The following is a 27220-nucleotide window of genomic DNA, read 5'->3' as shown; positions in this document are numbered from 1 at the left end:
TAGTACCTGTTCTTTCTGAGCAATCCTCAACAAAAATGTTCACCAGTTACATGCCAGAATTTTCTTAAATAAACTAGATTTGAGAAGGTACTTGGCTGAGAATAGCAGTTAAGTCTGGGTTTTTTTCCAGTTTCACTGTTGCTGTTTACTGACATGATGTACAATTTCTCCTTGTAGTTGGTAAACGTGAGCTCTATGACAAGTATGGAAAAGAAGGCTTAATAAATGGAGGCGGAGGTATGTTGACAACTTGCAGTTATTTGTTTTCTTTATTCTGGAGTTAAGCTATTTTCTGCAGCTTACTTTTTGAAAGAGGAATCTGGAAATGCTAATAGTAGGACCTAGATGTAATCTTATGAAAATTGAAATTACAATTCTTGTTACAGTTTTCTCCCCCCACTTGTTGGAAAGGTGTTGTTGATAGATGGAAACAGAGAAGTGAAATTTAATTATTTGAGGTATTGTGTGTACTTAACTTGAGTAATATCTAAAAGGGAAGGAGCTATTTTGTAATGATTCAAATGCCATGTAGGCCTGAACTTTGTTGTTAGTAAGAATGTGTGTGGGTAACTGAAATGTAACATTTTTTTGCAGGTGGAATGCATCACGATAATCCATTTGGATTTGAATTTACATTCCGTAACCCAGAAGATGTCTTCAGGGAGTTTTTTGGTGGGAGGGACCCCTTTTCATTTGACTTCTTTGGTAAGCAATCCACTGGTTTTAATGTGTATCATAAGTGTGGCTAAAATTTTACTTCTACAAAACAAACATAGCTAATGCATCTTTATTAGAAATAGCTTGAAAACTGGAGGTATTGGTATTTTGTGTTCTATTTAAAATACTTGCTTCCTGCTTGTTTCTTCTTGGTTGATTTGACATTACAGAACAGATACAGCCTGAGAATTCATGTTTTGTTGGTTTTATAAAAACACACATAAAATCATGGCTTCTGTGTCTGTAGATTGGAAGTAACTAACATTCTAGAGGGAAAAAATTACATTGGAATTCCCTCTTGAGAATTTGACTGGGCAAACAGTCTGTTGAATTTGATCTCTTTTGATCTGTAAATATCAGAAGATGTTTTGAGAGCTTCTGGACAAGTTAACTGTAACTGTTAGAGCATAGCTCTCAGTTTGAACTTGGATCAGAGCAGGCATCATTTTCTTGTACCAAAATAAAGACAGCTGCATACATAATTTAGACCCTGTCCAAAATTCATGTCACATGTTTGCTTGGGAGATAGAGTCCCTGAAAGCTCAGATAATGTAAATAGTTCTTGAAGCCCACATGCTTCAGCTAGTTAAAAGAAGCAATAATGTGATAAAGTTGTCAAAGTAATCTTTTTACCATAGTGCTGATGGTCTTTTGGCTGGTGACAATTCCTTGTGCTAGTGTGTTGAAGGTCTTTTCAGAGTTGCTGGAATTCTTGCTAGATCTCTCTTTGTACATTTTACTGCATAAACTGCTGACCTATAAAGCAGAGTAGATCCTGGGGCTCAGTATTTGGAGAAAATAGTAAGTCCTATGTTGAAAACTGCAAGAAGTGTACTTGAAAAACAAAGCTGTCTTCTTACTGAAGTGCCTTGATGCTGATTAATCTCTATAATAATGTATGTAGTGGTTTAATATTTTTAAAGGCAATTTTTAATCTTTACTTGCAGCATTAATGGGCTAATTCAACTCAGATTTTAATTATATCATTCTCTAGTTTGCTATTGAGGGATCATCAGTTGTTGGACAACTCTAATGAAGGATTAGAAAAGGGATTTGAAGGGCTAGAGATTGAGTTCAGTAGAATGTTCGTTGATTAATTAGATGAGTAGCTTGAGGAGGAATGTGGAAGAAGATAAACAACAGAACTTAAGCAATTGGATCCAGTGGGAAATCAGAGGTAGTAAAGGGAAGATTGGAGGAAGCATCTAGCAAAATATTGATGAGTGAAATGGGTGCTGATCTGGGAAGATGCAACTTCTTCACTGTCCACAGAAGAAAAATCTTAAGGAATACTAGATAAGGATTTTGGTGTAGATGAGATGAATGATTTAGCACTGGTTAGGCTACATCTGGAGTACTGTGACCAGTTCTGGTCTCCTCAGTTCAAGAAACATGCTGGATAGAGTCCAGTGAAAGGCTGCTAAGAAATTAAAGGTCTGATGCTTCTCTTGCATGAGGAAGAGGCTGAGAGACTTGCTGCAGTTACTGTAGAGAAAGGTCAGGGTGAGGGTCTCATCAATACATATGGAAAGAGAGGGTGTAAAGAAAATCGACCTAGGCTGTTGTCAGTGGTGCCCAGTGGCAGGACAAGAGTCAGTGGGCACAAATGGAAGTACAGGAGGTTCTGCCTGAACTTAAGGTATTGCTTCTCTAATATTAGGGTGACTGAGTATTGGACCAGGTTACCTGAGAGGTTGTGGAATCTCCATGTTCAGAGATAGTTAGAGGCTATTTGGTTGTGGTCCTGGGCAACCTGCTCTAGGTGGCTGTGCTTGAGCAGGAGTTTGGATCAGGTGGCCTTCAGAGGTTCCTGCCAACCTCAACCATTTTGTGGTTGAGTGGTAGAAAGACCTAAAAAAATCTGAGCAAGAAGTTGAGCATGAAGCTCATTAAGAGGAGTTGGGAGAGAGTGTTTAGTTCTCTTGTTTATCTTTTACTCTAAGATACTTTAAAATAGGTAGTTCTCAAATATCTTTATAGCAAATTGTATAGGTGTGGCCTGTTCTAGCTACTGGGAGACTGACTTAGCCTCTGTTTAGTTGTACTTGCTTCATCAGCACTAGCAAGAGATTTAACTTGCTGTCTGAAAATGTCAGTATTCATTGTGAACCTTAAAGCCATGAAATTAAGTCATGGGCTTGAAAAGAACCTGAGGACTTACCTTTTGGATTTCTTAGAAGGAAGGCTGTACAGCATAGTGCATAGAGCTGTCTAGCTTATCAAATGGAAGTACTGCTGCTGCAAAAACTTTTCCTCTAATAGAAGCAACTAAAGTAGCTCCAAAATCCCTGGAATAGTCATACATCTTACCCTGTGGTAACAGGGAATGTAGCATACTTCTACACTAGTGACACTGAGGCATGTTTCCAAAAACATTCTGCCTCTGCTTAAGACCTGAATTTATTTATTGAAAGGCAGGTTATCTTCTTCATGTATTGATCTCTATCATTAACAGCTTTTAAGATACAAGTAATGTGCTACAGGCTCCACTTCTGCAGTTCTGGCACTGTCAGCAGTACTACATGTACTCCAAATGATGAAAACGAATTGTTGCACAGCTTTATCTGCTTTATGTGGATAGTTGCAGCGTCAGTGATCATAGTCCTTAAACCTGTGGTAAGCTTTAGATTCTGAGTAAAAGCTCTTGTAATTTTTCTTGTCACAAGTCTTCAAAGTGAGCACCTCTTAGTCTTTTCCTATTTTTGAAATTTGTTTTGGCTTTAAGATGCTTAAGGTGTCCTTTAATACAGCAAAGTGTACCTACAAAACAGTTTTTCCACAGCTTTCTGCAAAAGATGTTTGCAGCAATCTCTGCATTTATGTGAATATTTAAGGTAGTACAGTATGAAAATACAGCTGCTTTCAGCTGAATGTAGTGCATTTAGTAATGGCAAAAGAAAACTGTAGATTTGTGAGTATAACACAAATATTTGTACTGGTAAATTTAAAACCCTTGTAGCTTCTGCTGTGTTAAAACACTGGTGGAACAGCTTCTGTCCTGAAGAATAAGGGAATTTATCTTCTAAAGATGGCTTTTGAACTTTGTGAATTTTCTCTGGAACTGGTGACTTTGTAAAGAGTTACTCTGCTTATTATTGATTTTATAAGCAAGTGAGCAAGGACTGAGGTCATACTTTCTAAAAATGTACACTGGCGGAATCAAAGATGAATAAATAATTTGAAACCTTTGCACCTTTTCCACACTTTGAAGTGGCATGTAATGAAGCCCACACAATGCAGGTGAGACTCTGTATCCTTACTGCCACTGAATATGTGAAGAGCAGCATTCAGATGCATAATCCCTGTAAATTTATGGATGTGAAGAATTTCTAAACTTTGGCTGTGAGTTGTCTCTAAAACTCCACTGAGTTGCACTGCTCTCTCTTGCAGTTACAGAAAGTGTGCTCTATAGAGAGGCATCTTCATTTATTTGTAGAAAAGAGGAGTATGTATGAAGACTTCTGTGGTGATTTCTAGCAGATCAGTCCAGTCAAACATTTCAAATGGAAATGCTGGAGACAGCTTCCAACTGCAGCAAAGTTAATGCTATGATGAAGTTTGTCTTGTGCATCCCAAGCCTGTTCAGGTTTGTCCTCCACCAAAATGGTTTTGTTTGCTTGGATGGCTAGCTGGTTAAATTGCTCAGAGAAAAGCAGGTCATTCAGTGGTAGTGGAAAATTCCTCAGTTTTTAAGGTAGGTCTGATTATTTGGGCATTGACTTGATAAATAGGAAATGTTGGTTAGAGTTGAACTTGCTGTGCTTGTGCATCTTTGTAGTCGTGGTATAGATGGCATTCAAAGGTAATGCTTTAAGTCTTGTTTTTCTCAAAAATGACTGATCTCAGGATCTCTACTGTATATCATTAGGAGGACTTAGCTTGATTAAATAAATGGGGCAAACATCTGTTTGACATCTGATTTATAGAAGCAAGCAATTACAAAAGACTGTGCTGAAACACTCCAGGCAGGTGGATCAGCAGTGCTTGCAACAGCTTCTTAGTTTGCAATGAGTTTGCAACTTTTAAACTTTTCTTTTCAAATAGGAGTTAAGACAGAAATACCTACTCCCAAGAATTTCATTTTATTGTGTATATCATATAGTGCAGGATTAATGGTTGGATTTGATGATCTTAGAGGTCTTTTCTAACCAAAACAATTTTATAATGCATCTCTAGCCCTTTGCATGGACAGATTATTCAGACCCATGTTTCAGACTCTATTCTGGCATGATCCATAAAGTCACTTACAGTATGCATTTGATATAAACAAATGATGACAGGCAGTCACCTGTGCTGCCTTTACTTGCTGAAACTCTGCAGACTGTAATACTCAAAGTTGTGGAGTTTGACTGCCTCCTTATGCAGGGGCTGTGCAGCCTTTCAACCTGTTTCTGCTCAGTGTGTTGCAGCTAGAGTGTCATCCTCCTGCATCTGCAATAAGGGCATTCAGCTTGTGTGTCGTATTTTTGGCAGAGGCAGTAGCATGGCTCTGATTGCAAAGAAAAAGGGAAAGAAAGCTCACTACTGGCTGGGGAAGTAGTCCAGTGAGTGATGACTGAGCACTGATCCTGTTTTCACAGGGTAATGTTCCTTTGCATACTGTCCCTGTAAGATTATCAGCATCTCTGGCTGCAGCAGTGCATGCATGTGAGAACAATTGCTGACTGTGCACAATTTATCCCAACACTTGATTTTCTGGAGGTGAATGATGGCATTACGCTGGAATGTGGTCAACACTTTCATTAGGGATAGCATTGTTCTGTGGCTTAAGGCATCTTCCTGCACTGCTTTTGACCCTTGGGCACTTTTTCCTGCTGTCTTTGTAACCAGCACAGCTGCTTTTATGGTCACACTGTGAACTTTATCAAAGAATTGCTGTGACTGAATCTCCTTTCATCTGAAGATGCTTTTTTCAGCTGATCCATTCCTCATCTGGTTCCCCAAGCAGCTGCCCTGGTGCAAGTGTCATAGTAAAAGTGAGTGTCAGAGGAAACATGTCCTTCCCCTGTTGTAGGCTTTCCTGCCTATTTTCTTTCTGATATGCCAGAACTGAGTCAGATTGGCTCAAGGGTGCAACAGAAGGCTCACAATACGAACATTAAAGTGTTCTCTTTTGGATCAGTCATTGGGTTCCATGATCACAAGGCAGGAAAGGAGAGCAGTCATGTCTTTTAGGTAGTATTTGGCAGTAGGGTTATACTGCTGGAAGGGAGAAAATCTTGTTCCTGTGTTACAGCTGAGGCCTCATGAGAGTGGGGAGGGATCTGAGATACTTGTTTTCATTGTTGTTGTTTGACTTGTTTAGAGGCAAAATTCTTTTCTTGTGACTACAGAAGAGGATTCCATGGTTCACAGAGAGCAGGCTTAACGCTTTACCCAGCAGAACAAGACACTTAGTGCATTTGAATTAGCAAAGATTTTTGTAAGTAATGTAAATTCTTTTGGAAACACTGGCTGTAGTGTCATTGTTTTCACATGGGTTTGTTAATGCACAATGTTTCCTGGTGCTGGGGGTTTTGTGCTCCAACCTTTGAATGAACTTTTTGGCTTCTGTAACTGTTGTCTTACCACTTAGTAATAGAAAGAGTCCTGAAGTCCTTTGTTCTGTCTCTCTTTTTGGGTAACAGTTTACCATGAGTTCCTACTACTGTTTGACAGATTAGAAGTCTGTCTCACTGGCTTCCTGGAAATCTCTTACCTTTTGTTTTCTCTTGATCTTTGCTGTTCTGACAGCTCCACAGGTCCTGTGTCAGAAGCGTGCACCAACATTGTTGTTGAACTGAATCTGATACTCTGTCCTCTCATAAGCATCTGGTAATACCCAGATTAAACCATGAATTTATCTCCAAACAGTATTTAGTAATACTCTGAGGTTACAGTAGTCCAGCATTTCAGTTTTCTGAAGCTTTTAAGTTGTGTAGTATTTATATAATACTTTCCCTTTTGAGAAAGGCCTGCATTTCTGGGTTGTTGTTTGGTGGTTGATGTTGTCATGCATGGAAATGCTTTGCTAAATCATAAAACAGACCTACCAGTCTGAAATGTTGCTATTTTGCTGAGCAGTTCCTAATTTGGGGACTGAAAGCATAAACAAGGGCTGAATAGCTTTGAGGTATTACTGTATGTTTGGTGGTTGATACGGTAACTGATAATGCAAAAGGTCCTGTTGCCTTCTTTCCTCTATTTTTTTTTCTTTTTTCCCTCAGGAAAGACCTTCCCACTTTCCTATATAATTTGTCTTGCTGATTTCAGTCCACTGTGTAAAAATTACTTGAGTAGTATTTACTGGAGAGAATTTCTGGAAGAGCACTGGAGGATTATTAGCAGCGCTGCTAACAGATGCCACCTGAGGTTGGAACATTTGTTAGTACAGAGTGCTGACCTCTTTCTGTGGTGTGTAGGGTTGCCAAAGGTTAATAAGGCATTTCGAAGTCTTGGTTAGGTTTTTGTTTGTCTAGGAGTAGACAGTCCATTTAGAAGCTGTGTTGATAGCAGGCATCTCTGGAAAATTTTTGTGAGTCTTCTTAAAAAATCTCTGCTGCTGTTGAGCTGAGAAGGAAAAATTCACTTGCAGAACAGGCTGATATAAAAATGTAGAGCTTACATTGTAGGTTGTTTTGTTTTTCTTTGAACTCCAGGTAACAAGAAAAATTGAACTATAAATAGAAAGCTTAACAGTGGTAGTAATATAATATAGATATTTGTACACGTGAGTGAATGACCTTCATAACTAACTTGTGAGTCACTCCAGCAAGAACAAATTGGACTACGAAACAATTAATTGCAGTGGGTTTACTTACTGGCTGATACACTAGTCTGGAAAAAAAAAAATGCCCTTTTTAATAAGTGCTTGTTTTGGAAATAGTAATTTTAGTGGGAAGTTCTCATATTTCCCATTTCCCTGCTGAAGCACTAGTCTAATTTCTGTTGTTTTAAAGTTAACAACAGTTCATCTTTACATTGAAGAGAGCTTGTTCTACATGAGAAAGAAGTAGAAAAAAATGTTACCACTTGACTGTCAGTTTGGACTTGCTGTGGTTTATTCATTAAATGCAGAAGAATAAGGTTACTTTTAGTTGCCATTCTTGGCATTTTATGTCTTTGCTGATGGGTGTTGTGTTTGAACCTCAGCAGCTGCCGTTGTTCAGCATAAATCCATTGTGACATTTCACTTTCAAGTAATTGCACACAGACCACATGGTAACTAAAAACTTTTAGTTATCATATTGATTGCTTTAGTATTGTCACTGTTGCCTTAAATGGTTGATTTATCGTAACTTGGATTTTGTGGGGGCTCTCAGAGGTGGAATAAATACCGTGGCTCCCACCTTCACTTTATTTCCCTGCCTCCATTATTCTGTTGCTGCTAGCACCAGTTTCTGCATTTTTCAGTAAGAGCTTTTTCTGAGCAGTGTTTCTGACTTACCTTCCAATATTGAGTCCCCATTTGTAAAACTTGGTAAACTTTGAACAGCATTGAACAACGCTCATCCTGCAAGACTTGCCATTGATGGAGAGTGCCTAAACTTTCCTGGGTTTAATGGCAATGTTATGTTTATTGACTGTCTCTTGCATGATTGAAAATTCATAGCTTGTTTTTTTAAGAGCATTGGCAAAAACCATTATTCACATAATTCTATTAATGACTACTTTTTATTAGGAAAATGTGGTAAGGTACATAAGGATTGCTTGTGTAGGTGTCTGATCCTTTCCCCCTCCCCTTTGGCAATTTTGGATTTTTCCTCCTTCTTTTTTAAAATGAGACTATTGTCTTCCCGATGGGGATGGAACTGCAGCTGTTCTGAATGACATAACAGTTGTACTTGAATTTGAAACAGCATTTTATCCATGACCTTTCTTTCTCCTCTCTTCCTCCTGCTTGGTAGGAGCCATGTATAAACCGCCATACTTTGCGGTGTAAACATGCAACAGAATACATGTTTGAAGTACCTGATGTGGCAAGTGCTAAAATAAACACTTTGAACACTTTAAGATTATGAGTCATCAATCCCTGGCTTGTGTTTGTGTGTTTCAATACCTGATATAACCTATTTGGAAGTTACTTTTCAGAGACCTCAGCATGGCGATCCACAATAAATCTTGAATAGAAATAAGCTTGCAAGTTCAGGTACCCATGTGCAATGTTTTAAGGTTTGTTATATTCAAATTCTAGGAGTTTTTAATTTGTCTGTAGTGCTGCTCTTTATTCTGCACCTTTGGAAAACCTTGGTCTGGCAACAGGGAGTTCTGTAGAACAGATGCAGGATTTGTCTGACAGTGATTTGGTGTGTAGAGGTCATGACTGTGCATCTGAAGAGTATTAAATCTGTCAAATACTAACTGACTGGGCATGGTTGGCTCCAAGTAAATACTGAGTTCATTTTTTGTCACACCCCTCAGAGTATTATGCTGTATGAGCACTTGGTAGAAACAATACTATTTCTCTAGGTCTTGCCACTTCTGTTATCCTGAAAAATGTAAGGGCTTTTATGTTTACTCATTATTAATACTAAACAGCTAAAATAAAGGAAGCAGTTACTTTTTAGAGCTCTTTTATGTCTAAAATTGAGACAGAATTTGGTCCAGCAGGAGCATAAGAACTACCTTTTTTGTGGATTATTCAGTAGCATCAAATATTTAAAAGGAAGAATCTTAACCTGTAAGAGGAAATAATTAAATTTTTTTTTTTTTAAATGAAAAATCCCTGAGTGATCATTTAATCAATACAGAATCCTGTGGTAATACTGACTTGTTAAATGTTGTCTTCTGTTTTGTAGAAGACCCTTTTGAGGACTTATTCGGGGGTAGACGAGGTCCAAGGGGAAGCAGAAGCAGAGGTGGTGGATCATTTTTCTCTGCCTTCAGTGGATTCCCTGCTTTTGGAAGTGCTTTCCCTTCATTTGACACAGGTAAATATCCCAATGTTTAACAAGGAATGCAGTTTGGCCTCACAGAGTATCTCAGCAAAGTAAGCTGATAAATGCTTTTTTAAAAGCTGCCTGCATTTGGGAGATTCTAAGGCTGCTTTTTTCACATCAATGGTATTTGGCCTACCTGAAAGTTCATGAAAAGTAAACAGACCTCTACATGGTAGAACTACTGGTGTTCTTAATTTTGGTCCTACAGTTTCTTTATAGTTTTAGAATTGGTTTTGTTTTGTTTACTTTTAGCTGTTGGGGAATATGATAGCTTTCATTTGAAGTCTTGAAATAACACTGAAATATGTGTGCCTAACCCCTATGATACTACTACTTAGTTCTAGGATAGTCAATTTGGATGCAGGCCAGGGGTTGCTGTAAGCAGTTCTTTCAAATTCTAAGATTCTGGGCATGTTAGTGATACAGAACTTGTTCTGTTTGCTAGCTTGGGGCATCCCAACAGCTAAGCTACATTACAGCAAAAACCCCACATTAACTGAAATTACTAGCTTTGTATTGAGTTCAGCAGACAGACATACATGCCTTTTCTTCAGGGGTGGGGGTGATGAATGGTATTTGGACAACACTGTGTGGAAATTGAACCGTGGGGTCCATATGAGAGAAATTGACAGGGTTGCAGCCATGCTTTTTATTCTCAAGCTAGTGCTTAATGCCATCCAGTCACTCGTGTTGTGTTGATTCAACCAGTTAATGGCACCCTGAGGTTAGGGTGTAGTCTGAGTGGATGGTAAATTTGAATCCCACTGTCACTGCCAGCATCCCATCGACATTTTCAGTCAAATACGTTTTTTCCCCAATAGGTTTTACTTCATTTGGTTCCTTGGGACATGGAAGCCTTACTTCATTCTCCTCTACGTCATTCGGTGGCAGTGGGATGGGTAACTTCAAATCAGTATCAACCTCAACTAAAATAGTTAATGGCAGAAAAATTACTACAAAGAGGTAAGTGATATGAATATGCTTGTATGAAACTTTATGTGTGGACACAAGCACATCTATAAATAGATGCATGTAATTATACTATAAATATAGTGATATGTATTTCTACTTTTGCTGTTGTGATAACATTACTTGAGTTTCTCTGAAGGATTTAAAAACCAACCATTTGAAAAGTTTTGTTGGGCTCTCTGACTCTCCTGGGCATTGCAGAGTTACTTAAAGCTGTAGCCTGTGAAAATGGGAAAGATACTGCTTTTCTCTAAATTCTTGGTAGTTGAGGAGGATTCAGATCCTTAGACATGCTTTCAGAACTGCCCTGATCAAAAATGAAGGTTTGAAAGGGACCTGGCAGTGGAGCTCCTCCAGGCCTTCAGATGTATCTTTTATTATGGTCCCTGACAGCTGTCTGCCATGTCAGCTTGTGCTGGATGGAAAAAGTATGCTGAGTTCCTGTTGATTCTGAAGCTTTGAACTGGGGATTGGGAGGACTTCTAGTGCTGCAGACATGATAGAACATGAAACCATGTTCCCTGACATCTGCTCTAGTTTGCTCTAGTTTGTTTTTATATAACAAAGTAAGTCTTTTTTATCTGTTAAGTGAAATAAACAACTGAAACTTGCTTTGGAGAAAACTTCCTGTTTGAAAAGTGAATTTGCAAGTACTATACACAGTGTACAGTGTACCTTCTCACTATTTTGTGCTTGTGGTGGGAAAATTGCTGCATGCATTGGAGAAACTTGGTTAGTTTCAGAGCGGCCTACATGGAACATTGTAATCTCTTAAGTTACAGGAGTACTGAAGGCTGTTTCAGTACTAAAACGTACTGACAAGCAAAGGAGAACCAACTGTTTTGTTCGGTAACTTGTGTCAAGATGTGGTTAGCCACATCTAGGAGGATACATTTACTGTCTCTTGGAAGTCCTGTTACTTTGTAGAAGGTCTGCCTACAAGGTAGCTACCTCATATCCCAGCACACCCAGAGAAAATCATCCCTGAGTAATTTACTTGCGGCAAGAAACTCTTCCCTTGGCTTTTAATGGGGGTGTATTCACTTCAGTAAGCCTGACCTTTAGAAAAATTTGTACTCATCCATGTGGTTTTCTCATTTGAATCATGAGGGGAGAATACCCAGTTAGTTAAAATTGAGGCAGAGATTAAATATTCTAAAAATAATTTAAACATTCCTTATCTTTCTATTTTTAAACCAAGAAAAAACCCCAAATGCAAAGAGTTCTTTCATCTCACCCTCCCTGTCAGAGATGCTTACATTTTGCAACATACATACTGGTCATAAACTTGGTATGCAGTAGGTCTCCAAGTTAATTGCTCTGAACAAAGGAGAAGCAGATTAGACTGTCTTGTGTGCCTTACATCATGCAGACTTGTGATGGTGTCCAGAAGAGTACGCATTTAACAAATGGGTAGGTACTAAATGCACTGTCAAAATTGTACAGTTGATCTGTCAAAAGGCATTTAGTTCTGGGTAATAGTGTAGTGTCAGGGCAACTGTGACAGTGAATGAGGTGACAGCTGTGACTGTGAACTCTACAAACTGGAGGATTCAGACAAATTTCCTGCTATAAATATACAGTATCAGTAGGGGAATGCAGATGGTTGCTGGTCACAGCCTCTGTGCTGTTATATACAAAAGCTTGCCAACCGTAGTTGCATTAAGCCAGCAGTATGCTCCATTGTCCTTCATTAGCCGAACCCCTTGGTCTAGTATGCATTTCAGAACTGCTTACAGTGCTTCATAATGGCTGTGGTTTTGTCCTGCAGGATTGTTGAGAATGGACAAGAGAGAGTAGAAGTTGAAGAAGATGGCCAGTTAAGGTCGCTAACAATAAATGGTAAGGAGCAGCTGCTACGCTTGGATAACAAGTAATTCAACGCACGCATTTAACAGAAATTTTAAGCTATAACAGCCACCATTTGAGGATTGACAGGAACATTTTTTGAAGATTTCAAACGAACTCAACTTTCTGTATATCTGTACTTAAGTAGTATAAATAGTCCACAGAAGCTCGTATTTGTCATAAGACTTTTGAGTTGATTGTTGGGACCACATCAATTGGACCATGTTTGTTTTTTTTGTCCTTAAAGCTGTTAGAAATTTCTGTATGCACTTTTCTTTTTACTATCTATATGATCCAGGTCAACCATGGTCCTTCAGTAGCGCTAGGGCAAGATGTACACTAACACGAGCATGAATCTTGCTTTTTTTCCAATTTGAAATGTGAGCCAAGTAGTAGTTTTAAGTCTGCTGTGAAGTTAAAACATTTCCAGGATAACCTTTTTCTTTTTTTTTTTTTTTTTTTTTCCAATAATTTCAACTGACTTTCTTTTTTTTTTTCCTTATTTTTTTTTTTTTTAATTAATTATTATTATTTTTTTAAATGTTTAGTAGTGAACAATGTTAAGACATTTCTGGTAATGCATTTCTGGTTTAAATAAATTAAGGATGTTTTCTAGTTGTGCATGAATGCAGACAACATAGTAAGTTTTAACAAATGTTTCAATGTGTAATGTAAGCAAAAGGTAAACAAAAGTGGAGGCAGTAAGCTGAGTCTTTTGTTATTTGCTAAACACTTAATTTCAAAATGAATAAATGCTGATGTTTGTGGTGCATTCTTTCATGAATGGCATTTGTAACCTTCTCGTGTCTGTGTGTGATTTGGGCAACTTGGGAAAACAGTGCTTTTTTTTTTTTTTTTCCCCCCTTTTCTTTTTTTCTTACTACCTTTTTTTTCCTGGTTTGAAGGATGAGGGCCTTTGTTCTTTGCAGCTGTTTTCTTCAGTGTGACTGAAAACATGATACTTAGTTTCTTTTCTAAACCTGTATGTGAAGCACCTATTTTTAAGACGCATTCAGAGGCTGACTCTCTAACTCCATCTTTTGCCCTAGTACAAAATTACTATTTTTTTTTTTGTTTGGTTTAGTCCTAAATTAACTCTGTTTAAAAAAAAATAAAAATCAGAATTTCTAAAGTTTTAAGTTCTGAGATTTGGTTCAAAAATTAAACTGTGCTGAAGACAAAAGTACAGGAAAACATTTAGTAACATCTGATAAGCTATTTTTTTGTTCCTTATTTTGAGAACAAACACAATTCCTCTGAAGAAGATTTGGACAAAGTTATTAACATTAAAACATCTTCCTTTTAGTCATAAACCCAAAATTGAGAAATGAATTAATGCCTTTTGTTAAATTAATGGGCTGAAGCAAAGCATTAATTTGAGCTGAGACCAGATTTTCAAAGCTTAGTGAAAGACTTGGTTTCTGTATGACAGAGAGAAGGCATGCAAGTAACTATTGGCATATGTTAACACCTGTCAGGCTTTGAGTAATTTCATGCATAAAGCATAGATGTGCAGTTTTTATATGTGTGCCAGCTTTGAACATCTGGCCTTCATGAAGTTCTTTAGAGTGGCCTAGTGTTAAAAAAAAAAAAAAAAAAAGCATGGTGTTTTCAAATGATCACTTAATGCCTTCTTGCTGAACACCATCTGCTTTGTACTAACAAATGTGTTGGTTATTAAATACATTGGAAAGATTTGCTCCTGTTTATCATGCAGGAAAACGAATTCAGCTTAACCCAAACCAACAATATTGCAAACTATTACAGCAGAATTTGTGTTTGCAGCAAAGTTAGTGTATCTTACTGGTGTCCCTCTGCCATTAATGCTGATTTCATAGAACCAAATGAAATAAGAGGTAGAAGAAGAAATAAACATGTACCTTTGGTTTTTGGGGGCTACAGAAGTTATGTACCTCTTCAAGTTCTTTGCAGAGTTCTTGTAACTTCAGTGTTGTGTTTTTGATGTAGAAGCACAAACTCAGTTTAGAACTAAACTGTTTCCTTGTTAATGCTGTTTCTTTTTTCCTTCCCCATGTATGTTCCTCCTTGATCCAGATAACTAAACAGACAATTCATTTCAAAATCTGGCTTTGTTGTGATGTCTTGAGTTACTAAAAATGTTAATTTATAGGACATAGTGTACTCCTTTAAGTTATGTAAACTGTAAAAAGTGCTTCAAAATTGGTTAAACAAGTCAAATAAAATTAGGACAATCTGGAGTTGAGTTTGAATTCCTTCGTACTATACCCAGAAGTTTTACAGTGAGCTGCCAAACTTCACCACATGTTTTAATCTTAGGTAATCTTTTAACATTTAAATTGCCTAGATCAAGTGAAGAACACAATTGTAGCATAGCTGCTAGTGGCACATCTGTACCCACATGCCTGCCTTAGATCTTCCTACCCAGAAAAGTGTGGTCCTTCTTGCAGCATTGCATATAAACAGTTCAATCCAGGGTTCTATGATGAAATCTTTTAACACTAAATTTGCTAAAGATCAGATGTTTTGGATAGTCTCTTCTGCCTTCAGATCCCTGAAGCTGAATATTGTCAGAGCTAGACAAAATACAGCATTAAATGGCAATGCTGCACTTTCTTGGTAGAAAGTGATAACTGGCAAACACAGAAAGAAGAAATGAGTTGGTAGAAGTCATAATCTATTAGTAAGTTAATTTCTACAGTAGTAAGCAAATACCCATACACCAGCATTTGAATAGGCTGGGGGTTGAACTGGGTAGATACATGGACTTGGCCCAAGTATAGAACTGGACTGGCAGTTCCAGTTGCAAATGTAAAAAATTGTCTTCCTGCACTTGACCTCAGCCAACAGTCTCTGCCTCTTTCACTATGTAGAACACAGGGTTGTTTTTTGAAGCAACACCTCATCTGACCTTTTTAAAATGCAGTTTCTTGCATCCAACATAATTTTTAATACAAGAAATGAATCCTCATTATATGTTTACTGTGGATCCAATGTAAATTCTTCCTGTTATGTTATATATTCAGAATTTCTTATTTGTGCTGCTGAAATTAGGTTTTTCTCTCATGAAAACTCACTCACTAGCTTGCTCTGAGAAATGTTATGTCATTCTTTACTAATATGTAACTTGCATGGATGTACAAAATCCTACTCACCAGAAGTAAGGGATCATCAAGGGCAGCGCATTTTCCTAAACTTCCATTTTGGCCAATACATCCCAAAATACTTCACAGCAGGAAAGGTTCAAAATTCTAGCCAATGCTAGGCTTCAAAAGTGCGGTGGGATGAGGAGGCTTTCAAAACCAAGCGCTGTTTGATTAGAAGTATCATTTCTTCGTGCAGGAGGGATTAATTCTCAAGGTTTAGGGACACCATCCAGTTTAAATGAAACTTCCTCCAGTGGTTTGGAAAACTAAGATGGAGTTTTTGAACCTCTTTCATGCTCTGCTTCAAAGTTCACTGGTTGAATACAGTAACTTTGTAATGCTTTTTCTTGGTGCAGCTTCTTTGGTCTCTTGTGCATGGCAGTAATTTCAATGCAGCACACCATAACACAAGTTCCTCTTTAGATTGCATGGCATCTACCCCTTTCTCTTGGCTTTACTGAAGAAGTTTGGATTTTTGCCTTAGAATGCTTCACATTGTAAAATTGCTTCAGCTATTGGTAGTTCTTGGTTCTTAAAACACCTCCTGAGAATGACAGGCACTGTTCTGTGGTGTGACAAAGCTGCTCTACAGAGTGAGTGTACATGTGCAGTATACATTTTTAAGATGTGTGCTGTATCAGCTTGTGGTTAATTGATGGACTGAGTCTTAGAATGCTGAAAACAAGAATGCAAAAGACTTGAAAATCCCCATCATCTCAAAGCCCTAAGGGTTTTTATCTCTCTGTCAGTGTTTGTGTTCAACTGTCTTGTTTGCTTGCCCCCTTCAGTGTATTGGTGTCAGGTTTGTCCTTTGTATTTAGTTGTTCTGCTGTGTCTCAGACCATCTCGGTGGTGGTCCAGTGATAAAGATGGATTTTATTTTCAGAAGTATGAATTCTGTTCCTGAATCTGCTCCTGTTCTGCTTGAGAAATGAGTTTGTCTCTTATTTAGCCTAATTTCTGATGGTAATGGTGTGGTGCTTACTGGTAAAGATGACTGCATTGCAAAATGAATGTTACAGCTGTGGGATGCTTGTGGTCAGAGTGCTTTTCACAAGTGCTCACTGTTAGCACAGTGCTTTAATTTAGTAACAGAATACTTGTTAACCTTTTTGTGGAAGCAGTTCTTAGTACTTCTGGAAAACCTGTCTCTTTGGTCCTGATTTTTGAATGTCTTGATATTTAGCCTTCTTTTTCAGTCGTGTTGTCCTTGCAAAGTAGTTCACAGATTACTGATGTCTGTATTGCAGTCAGCAGTGACCAGAACTTTGAAACTCTACTAATACAAGAAAATGAAGCTTGTTTGCATTGTCTTCTGCCTCTGGTCTTGTTTACTTTGGGACTGAACTGTGAGGGCAGACTTGCTTTATGTAGTACTTGGCAGAGACAGTTTGGGTTTTCTTCTTGTTGCTTTTCTACAAGTGGTTGTTTTAGGTAAAAAGCTTTTTATCTTCCACCCAAAATGCTGAAATGGTCCTTACGTTGCAATAGTGTGGGAATGAAGCCTGTTTACTTGGTTAGTCTTACAAATTATACTTTTTGAATGTGTTCTTTTAGTGGCATGCCTGCTTGAACTGCTGCTTTGGTTTTTTGGGAAAAAAAAATGTCCTGACTAGAATTGGTTGTTGAGTGGAGTGCACTACCGATAGGCTAGAGCAAAAAATGTTTGCTTTATACTCTGCTACCCAGGTCATGTGTTCACAAAATGGTAAGCCTCACTTTTGGGCTGCTGCTGTCAGATTAATTAAAAAGAAAAAGGAGGAAAAAAAAAAAAAGTTAAAATACTGTGACCATCTGAGCCATAACCCTAAACCTGTGCAGGCTGACTGCTGATTTGAACTCACTGAAACTTCTCTGAAAACTCAGTTCTGGCAGACAGAGCAGTGGGTTGGTGTTATCTTACTTCTGGCAGATGTTAGCAAGTTAATTGAAAAGCTTTGTGAGTACTGCATCCTTGTCATGCTTACCACGTCCAAAATCCATGTACTGGTTTGGATGTGATAGTACCCAAATCTGAAAACCATGAAGTCCTGGGGTGAGGTAGATTGCACTGGTGGTCTGAGTGCTAATTACATTTCACCTAAAGGAAGCTGAAGACTTCTGCCTGAGAAGATGGCAGCTTTGAAATATAATGGTGGGGATTAAAGTATATTTAATTGAGAAGATAAGTAAAAAGCTTCATTAAAGGGATGCCATTAGTAGAATTTTCTTTAGTTCTCTGGTGTTGTAAATAGTGCTACATTTTTCAGCATAGTGGGCTCATTTTAAAATCACTAAAAATAAATAGTTGAGCTTTATTTAAAACTAACAGGCAGATACATTTAATGTTTTTTTAAGGCTCTATCACAATAACTCTTAAAACTTTACTTTGTCCTGTAACTCATCCTTTATACTGAATCACAAATGAGAGCTTTCATCTATTCTTTTCAATGCAGCCAACTTCAAAGAGAAAAAAACCCTGCTATCTTACCAGCTGAATCCTTTCCTGCACCTGAATGTTAATTCTGAGGGAGATTAAATATTAACACCTAGTCTGTAAAGGCTACAGGAAGGATGTTCGTCTTGTATGTGGTGCAGCAAATGGCACAGTACCTTGAGAAGGCTTTGGTTCCTCATTTTCTTGACTGCTAAAAATCAAATACCATTATCTTCTGCATTGTTTCTTGTTTGTAAATTTATTGCAATGTTACTAGTTTGGAAGAGGCTGAGTGACTGGTCACGCACGCTTGATGGTCAGGAGAGAGAATTATTTTGGCTATGTCTGTAGTGGAGGTTCTTGAAGCTGTTACTGTAACAGCTAAAGATGCAATACAGCAGCTCTGGAATAGGATTCTTCTGTCTTGGTTGCAGTCACAAGCTTCAATGAATTGGGTTGTCAGAGGGGAGTTTACCTGGAAACCAAAAATCAAGCCTGTAGAGGCTTTTGACACATCTGGTAGAGAAGCTGGGCAGATCCATTAGTCTTGATTTCTCTATGGGAACACGTGCCCTATGCGTGTTCATCTTTGTAACTGTAAAGTAACTTAGTAACTAGTAAAGTGAGATTAACTTGGGTATTTATCACAATCTGCATAGCTGTCACCATTGCCACTTCTGGCAAACTTTTTTCCTGAGCATGTATTTCAGCCTTTCAGTTTTTACAGAAACTAAATCTGAATTTGTCATCCTGTTGCCACCCTTGTCTTACTCAGCAACAGAATACTGTCTTGCTTTTGTGAAAGGGCATGTTCTGGAGTATCAGTCTCCATCATTCTTCTTCCCAAGGGAGCTAGACTATGGATGTTTCACAGTTGCTTTGGACTTGTCTGTGAAATTATTTCTGGAGAAAAATGGAGCAAATTCACATGGCCAAGGTTAAGCCTTTCCTCCAGTCTCTCTTAGCCAGAGTTGGAAGATGAGTTGTCTTCAGAGGACTTTGTCCAGGCTTTCTATAATAATACTGACTATTATCAGAAGGTAGTTTGGTCCTTTGATTTATTTGGACATGACCTGTCATCACTCAGACACCTCCCAGAATTAGTCTGCTGATCTCAGATCTATGCATTTCTTACTACTGGGTGCTTACGGGAAATGCAGGCAGGTCCTTATCATCAAGTGTGCTGCCTTTCAGTGGCAAATGGACATTATTCAGGCCTTCCATGCAAACTGGGAGCTGGATGTTAAGAGAGCAGTAAAGAGCTTGAAATTCACTTAAGGCTGTTTTGGATGCATCTGGTATTTCCTGCAAGCTCCTGAATGAGTGCAAAGAGGTGGAAAATTTTTCTCTTGGAGATTCATGCTCTGAGTTAGAACAACCACTAAAATGTTTCTTTCATTAAATACCTCTAGTGCTACTTCTGTCTTTTGTATGATTGGATGTTTTACCCCCAAGAAGAAAGATATGTAATCACAGAATGGCTTAGGTTGGAAGGAACCTCGGAGATCATCTACTCCAACCTCCCTCCATGGGCAGGGGCACTTCTCAGACTTGGTTGCTTGAGGTTGTATCTGGCTTGGCCTTGAACACCCCCAGGGAGGAGGCATCCACAGTGTCCCTGGGCAGCCTCTTAGAGAGTCTCACCAGCCTCCTACTGAAGAACTTGTTCCTAAGATACAGTCTAAACCTACTCTTTCTGAGCTTAAAACCATTCCGCCTTGTCCTGTCACTAGACACCCTTACGAAAAGTCCCTCTCCAGCTTTCCTGTAGGGTCCCTTCATGAATTCGTGAATCTTAACATCCTTGCTAGACACAACATTGTGACTTGCAGGGCTGAAACCAGGGAGGGAGAAGCAGGAAGCCAGCACAGCCTGCTTTGTGCTGTTGACATAGATTTCAAGGACTTTTGGCCTTTGCCTTTCTCCATCGTGCAAAATCTGATCATGAATTACCTCACTGAATGCAGAAGGGGTGGGCATTTGCCTGGTCTCTGCTGGCCCAAGCTCAGTGCTGCTCTGGGGGCTTGCTTCCTTGACAGTGCAGGCAAGGGAGGTGCTGCTGCAGCCAGAGGATGGTGTGCCAAATTCCAGTTTGGTTCTACAAAAATGTGTACACCAGTAAGATAAAAGGTCACCTTATTTGGAAGAAGGGTATAAACATGAGTATCAGGCTAGACACATTCAAAAGAGAAGATAAACATACGTTTTTAACACATGGGTGATTTAACTGTTGGAAGAACCTGCCAAGAGAAGTAATCACTCTGCCTTTCAGTGTTTTAAAAGACTAGCTTTCTGAAAAATACAATTTAGTGGGAATGACTTTTTGGGCTCTACAGAGAAGTAGTGGAAAGACAGGATTCTGGGACACACATCAAGGTGCAACACAGGACACACTGTTCCTTCAGGCTTTTCTTCATAATCTGTGTCTGAGCTTCTTCCCTCCCTCTCCTGACATGTTAGCATTAAGGCACATGACATTCTCTTATCATGGTCTTGAGACTGGGGGTGCTTTTGTGATAGAATAATTTGAGGGATATTTGGGGTGGTGTGTGGGGGCCACCTTGCACGTTGGGAGGTGCCGGGGAAGCAGGATAGGTGAGAAGAGAGGAGACACCACATGCATCTAGGGCACAGATACTCATGACTGACTGAAGCATCCAGTTTGGGATGTGTAGGTGCTGAGAGTGGACTTCATGTGGGACAAGACTTCTGGATCTATTAAGGTAAGTAGCTGCTTTATTGTAGTGGAAACCCGGGTGTTTAGTGACAAGGAGAAACCAGGGTAAGGGCAGGGATGACTGTCCCAGGGAATTTGATTTGGAATTTATATTACAGTGAGCCTTTGTACATATCCTGTCTTCTCACCCACAACAGACTACAGAGCTTGAGAGACTCTAACTTCAGCTCCAGAGGTAAAGATTAGAAGGTCTTTACCACTGCTAAGTAAAAAGAAAATCCTGTGTACTTGCCATGCACATTCATATTTTAGAGGTGTTCTACTGGTACCTAACTTGCAGTACCTTTTGTAAGCGGGGGGCCTGTCTAAAGTATTTCTGAAACACTGGTATTGACTGCTTTTGATCTAGCTTGGAAATATTAGCCTAAGAAATCCTGGCAGATAGTCCTGTATGAAAACCTGAAGTTAAGTGATTTGTCATGAATGCTACCCATAGCAGTTCTGTAGCCATTAATATAACTCTGTCTTGGAAAATGTCATAGAACAGAAAGTCAATTTGAAGTGCTTTCCAAAGCAGGGAGTAACTTGAGAAGATGCTTCTTGTAATCAGTCCTTAAGAAGCTCAGCTCAGGGTAATAAAACATTTCTTCTGAAAAAGGCACAGGTGTTTAAGGCTGCCTGTTCTTATTGATGAACAAAATGAAGAACAAAAGATTAATTGATCACTCTTAGGTGGTTTCCACTCTTCCCTCTCCTCCAGCGCTCGCTCTGAGATCGTGTGTGTGCTTTGCTCCTGAAATGTTTATAGATGATGACGACTCCATCCCTGGTAACCCTTTTTGTAGAACAAATAACAGAGCCGAGTTCATGCCCGTGCTGTGTGCTCTGCTGCGGGGAGGTGCTTGTTGCCCTGCACAGAATAGTTTCCAATAGTGGAAAGCCACTTTCCAATACTGGAAAGTGTAACGGCTTTTACGAAGGCTGTTACAGCATTTTGCCTTACGCCTCCCAGCTTCTCCTGAAACAAAAAGCCAGCCCTTTGTTCACACCAGGCTTCAGATTCAGGTCACTGCTTTGTTTTATGGGTGTGGAGGCAAAAATCTCTCAAACGATCAGTGTCCCTGGTGTTGAGTATGGATCCGCAAGTGGCTCGGAGCCAGGGTTGCAACTTTATTGTAGGACAGATGGTATATTGCTAACAGAGGTCAAAGCCTGGCCAGTTTGCTATCTTTGTGACACTTCTGATGAATCTTCTTTTAAAATACAGGCCCTCAAATTTTTAATTGAAGTTGTGATAGAGATGGCCACTCTGAGGCGTTAGCTGAACTGTCATCACTGTCATGCACGTTGGTGTTACACCAGCCCAGGTTTACTGATGGGCTTATCTTCATAGAAATTCAGCACTATGAAGGATTTTGCTCATGTTTTACCTCATGGAAGGTGAAGTTACTGCCTTGCCTGCTGGATTTTATTTCAAGTTCACTATTCAGTCTTGAGTAAGCAACTTCTTTTTTTTTCTTTAGAAAACCAGTTGTCAATGATTTTATTTAGTATCATTCAAAATTACTGCAAAAGGAGATTGTTTCTGCAGAGGTACTGGGCTGTATCCAGTACCAAGAGTGCAGGCAAGGTCAGAATTTTAATTAACAAGTGATGAAATGTTCTCAAAAGTGTGACATCTCAGAGTTTTTATGTCAATTGCTGGCTTGCCTAGTAACAAATATAGGTGAATGTCAGTCTTACTGTTGTGCATCTGTTCTAGTTTCCTGCCTACCACAGTGCAGACTGCAGGACACTTTCAACCCCACAAAGGGAGCAGTAATGATCTTACAAGGCTGAGGAGAAATGCTGTAGTGTAAATGAAGTTTGAGATCTTCAGACTGAGTAAAACTCTTTAGCAAGTGTTTCTGAGAAGATTCTGAGTTTGCTAATGTTCAAGGGGGAGGTGGATTATCTTTGCTGGATCCTGCATTTTAGGCTACTAGCAGTAGAAGATTGTCTTTGCAGTTAAACAGTTCAGATCTCTTTAGTTTTGATGATTTGTTTTTAGTGTTTCAAATATTTATACCATGGGATAATGAGTCTGCTAACAAACAGCCAAATATTTAGAAAAGCTTTCCACTGCTATTACAGAATTAAGGAAATGTGGATATGTCCATACCCTGGATGAGCATGGAGCTTTGAAGTGTGTCCAAAGAAGGGCAATGAAGCTGTTGAGGGGTCCAGAGCACAAATCCTACAAGGAGCAGCTCCACAAACTGGGATTGCTTAGACTGGAGAAAAGGAGGCACTACCCTGAAGGAGGTTGTGATGAGGTGGATGTCTCTTCTCTGAAATAAGAAGTGATAGGATGAGGAAGTAGTCTCAAGTTTATATTGGATATTGCAAAAAAATTTCTTCACTGAATTGGTTGTAAAGTGTTGGAATAGGCTGCTCAGGGAAGTGGAGGAGTCACCATTCCTGAAAGTATTTAAAAGATGCATAGTATAGGTGTGGTTCTGAGGGACATGGCTTAGTGGTGACTTGGCAGTGCTAGGGTAACAGTTGAGCTTGATATTAAAAGGTCTTTTCCAAACAAAACAGTTCCATGATTCTGTGATTTTGAACAGAAGCTCGTGATGGCAACTTCAAGTGTCAAGCTGTCCTGTCACACAGTTTTGGTGGGTGCATCCCACCATGGGCACATCTACCTCTCCAAGAGCTGGAGAGGTGTTCTTTGCTCCTTTCTGAAATGTGGGTGCTCTCAAGTTTCTCTGCCTTTGTGATAGCTCTTAAATGCTGGTCCTCCTGTTTTGGCCCCAGAGACTGTGTTTGGAAATGGTTGTTACTGTCCTTGTTGCTTCATCCTACGGATCTCAGAGGTGTGTTAAAAGAGAAGGTGGAATGGGACCACTGCAGCAACATAGGATGGTAACAGCCATCAGTCCAGGCAAGGGCAGCAGCTCTGGAGTGGCCTTCCCAGGAGATGCGTGGCCACCTTTGGTACTCCAAGCAGGTACTTATGTTGCTATTCAAACTCTTCTTCTGTTCTCAAAACTCACGAAGCTCTCTTGCTAAAATGTTCCCTGTTCCCACTGGATCTCTGCAGAAGAAGCCTGTAAACTGACTGCCGGTACTGTTCCCAGGCACAAAAGATGATTGTAAGTATGCCTATTGTTGGATGGTGGTCATGTTCCTGGTTTGGTGTTTGTTTTCTTTAACTGAGAAAATCGTGACTTCTGTGTTCTCCATTTATTGGTTATGTTGGTCAGAACTTCAGGTTGAGCAGCATACATGGAGTGGTCTCTTTATGTCTAGATCCATGTACGCATGTGTGTGTTTGTGTGCACATTTGTACATAGGAGCATGGAGTTACTGATAGATCTTGGATTTGACAAACTACTTCTTGTATTCCTAAACTGTGGTGGCTTCTCAGGCACAGCTTGACTGTGGGTGGGGAAGAAAGATTGTTTGGAAACTTTCAGAGTTCCCTAGATGGATTGGAGATGCCAAACAACAAAAGGTGGCGCAGCTTGGGAGTTACAGCCCCTGTAAGGCTGCTGTGCAGCTTCCTAATTAAATACAGCATTTAGTCAAAATTAGCATTGAATCTCAACTCAACCCCCTTTTTTATTCTTTTGTTTTTTATTCAGACTTCCCATTAGCATGTCAGTATTATCAAACTGAACACCACTAATAGCTTAGTGTCAGGAAGATGTCAAAAATGGGATTGGGTTTTGTGATGAAGGTTTGCAAAACGCTTCCAAACCTCCTGAGCTGTCGGAAGAGATGTCCTGTTACTGTGAGCATGTCTCCTTGTAAGGATGATGGTCTCTGTATGTCAAGGGAAAGATGGTGACCTTTGGAGTTCGGTAAATCAGGGATGTGTGGGAGCTGGGATTTGCTTGCCCAGTCCTAGCAATGGAGGGATGGATGAGGGGTGACTAACACATCGGGGATATAACTGTCGAGGACGAGTACCTCTTCCCTTTTTTGTGATCAGCATATGACTCCCTTGGGGTCACATTGAAGGCTCAGGGTAGAAGGGAGAATGCTTTTTTTAACTGTTAACCTGAAAAGATGAGCACTCAGAAACGGAGCACGGACAATGCAACATAAAATGCGGAGCTTGCTGTTGCTGTCTCGTGTCTGTGATCTTTCAACAGCCCTAATAGCCATTTGATGAAAATATAAACTTGGTGATTTTGTGCTTTTGCCAAATTACTATGGAAGTGTTGACAAAACAGCTGGGGAAGGCATTAATCACATTTTTCTGAAGCAACTCATGACATTTTTTTTCATTTTAAATTTAACTGCATGCCTTTTTGCTTTGTATGTATTTTCTTTTATGGTAATCTGGGTTCTCTGTACATTAAGGTTTTGAAGACTGGTTTAAAGCTGATAATGAATGGAAAAATGTGTAAGAGAACTGTGTAATTTGCAAGTTAGAGCTTGCTCTGAGCTGCCCTGGAGATGCTCCTTTTAGTGAGGGCCACTGATGGAAATGTGACGTCTTGATACTTTCATGTGTTGTTTTTTAAGTGTTATAAAGATCCATTCATTGAGAACGGAGAGCACTTTGTGTGCTGCCTGAGGAGTTTTCTAATCAGAAATAAGTCTTATCTGCCCTGGTGGTGGTAGCTTCTAGGAAGGCTGAAGGCCAGAAGCAAAGTTTTGTCTGTTGTGGCAGTGGAGGGGCCATTTCATCTGGCAGTGGTTGGTTCTGGAGAGTGAGTGTGGGAGGTGCAAAGGTCCGCAGGGCTCTGCTTGGGCACAAGGAGAGAGACCAGGGGAGAGGAGAGTAGAGGCCAGTTCCTCTATTCTAAGCATGTGTTTGTTCATCCAGTGTAAATTTCCTGGATCCAGGAATCAGCTGAAGCAGATTTTCTTAGACCAACCAATCAGTCTTGCCATCTCACACCACTGTAATGAGATAACTCAGTTCCACATCTCCATTTAGGATTAGTTACTTGGTTGTCTTGATTTTATTGTTTTGAGTCTGTCTGTAGCTAATTATGGGGCAGCATGCTTAGACTCCACTCTCCCAACTTGCTTTTGTTGGTAGGTTAAAATCTGTGATTGATTTGCATGTTTCATCTACACTGTTTCATATACAAAGTATGAAAGTTAGCTATTGGAATCATCTCCCAAGGGAAGCAGTGGATTCCCTTACACTGGACAGTTGTAAGATTCATCTTTGGTGAGACACTGGTGGAAGGCACCCTGTTTCTGGGTCAGCAGTGAAGGGCCTGGCTGGGCTGTGTGTGGCTGCACTGTGGATTTTTACTTGTTTTCCTCTAGTAAGTTGTGTCATGAGGAGCAGTTCTCCTGTTTTTTCTCAGTATGATTTTGGTTTGCCCTTCAAATCCAGTTTCAGAGTGAAACTCGAGTTGTGAGGCTTCCTCATAGTGGAGGTGAAACCTGCAGGGATTTTTGCCTGGGGGTGAAATATAGGTGGAATGAAAAAAAAACAAAGCTCTGGATATTGAAACCCACTAAGTATTTTGCTGTTAGTGATCCCAGTTCTGGAGCAAAAGGGAGACAGTTAAAGTGATCTGAACCCCATCTTGCCTACATGTTGCTTAGGAAGTATGTTGGGGAAAGAAGCCTCAAGGATAGAAGCCCTTTGTGTAACTTTTTCAAGGCAGGCAGCACTGCAACACAGTGACATACCTCTTAACTTACAGGAAGCTGTGGTAGAGATGTGACATGACCCTGAAAAGTACAGAAAGCATCATCTTTAAAGTAATCTCAATTGCTGTTTAAAAATCAGGTCCATTTGTTCCAATTCTGAGCTTGAAATGCTGCTAATTTGTATTTATATGTCAAGCTGTGGAGCTCATTCTTCATTCTTTGCTTCCTTTCAAAATTCACACAGAAATGAATAAAAACCCCCTGTGTGATAAAGTCTTTTATAAAAAGCAACTTTGAGCAGCAGCATGCAAATGGAAACATGGGGATTTGTGTTCCCTCCTGCTGTTTGCATTTCCCACATCCCAAATCCTTAAGATGAGAGAGCTGAGGTAATCTGTACGGATGTCCTGACCTGTTTTGACAGAAGCAAAGTAACTGCAAAAGCCTGGGTGTGCTCAGCCTGCACTTTTCTCTGCCCTCAATTTTAATGTAGGACAATTCATTTAATATAGCATCTCCTGATCATAAAGGTTTGGCAATGATGAGGTAAATCCAGGCTCTCTCAGCAACTCCCCTATCTGTCTGTATGTCAGACTGCAGAGCTTTGCCACCTGATGCGGTCAAACTGAGATGGCTTTGGCCTCAATCCCCATTAGTACCTGCTTGCAGTGCCACTGTAGTTAGCCTGTGGTGTAGGCTCTTTTAATTTTCCCAGTTGGTTGCAGGTTGGCCTGTCTTTGTGGTGAAACAGTTTTCTTGAGTAGCTTGGTGTGCTGGGAATGCAGGAGTCGTGTTGGTACATGCTGGGCTTGAATACAGAATATAGTGGGGCTCTTGGGCGTGTATGGGGGTGGTAGGCAAAATCCAGAGGGCTAAAAAAAAGAGAAGAAAAATCCAAAGGCTGAGCTTTGTAAGGGGGCTGCTGTGGGGTGGGGAG

The 27220-nt window shown here is 39.7% G+C and overlaps 1 protein-coding gene across 2 annotated transcripts in view; it reads left to right on the top strand.

The window, feature by feature from the left end:
• The window catches only part of DNAJB6 (DnaJ heat shock protein family (Hsp40) member B6), a 57710-nt gene that overhangs the window by 14176 nt on the left and 16314 nt on the right, over positions 1-27220 (top strand). For both annotated transcript variants that reach the window (XM_054171472.1, XM_054171471.1), the window contains exons 4-8: positions 178-237; positions 595-705; positions 9495-9626; positions 10457-10598; positions 12376-12446. In XM_054171472.1, the coding sequence (XP_054027447.1) occupies positions 178-237; positions 595-705; positions 9495-9626; positions 10457-10598; positions 12376-12446 (516 nt within the window). The remainder of the gene's footprint in view (positions 1-177; positions 238-594; positions 706-9494; positions 9627-10456; positions 10599-12375; positions 12447-27220) is intronic.

The sequence above is a fragment of the Dryobates pubescens genome, chromosome 21 (genome assembly GCF_014839835.1).
Source record: "Dryobates pubescens isolate bDryPub1 chromosome 21, bDryPub1.pri, whole genome shotgun sequence".
Taxonomy (NCBI): Eukaryota; Metazoa; Chordata; class Aves; order Piciformes; family Picidae; genus Dryobates; species Dryobates pubescens.
Note: the sequence above shows the minus strand (reverse complement) of the source record. Positions and strands in the feature narration are given on the sequence as shown.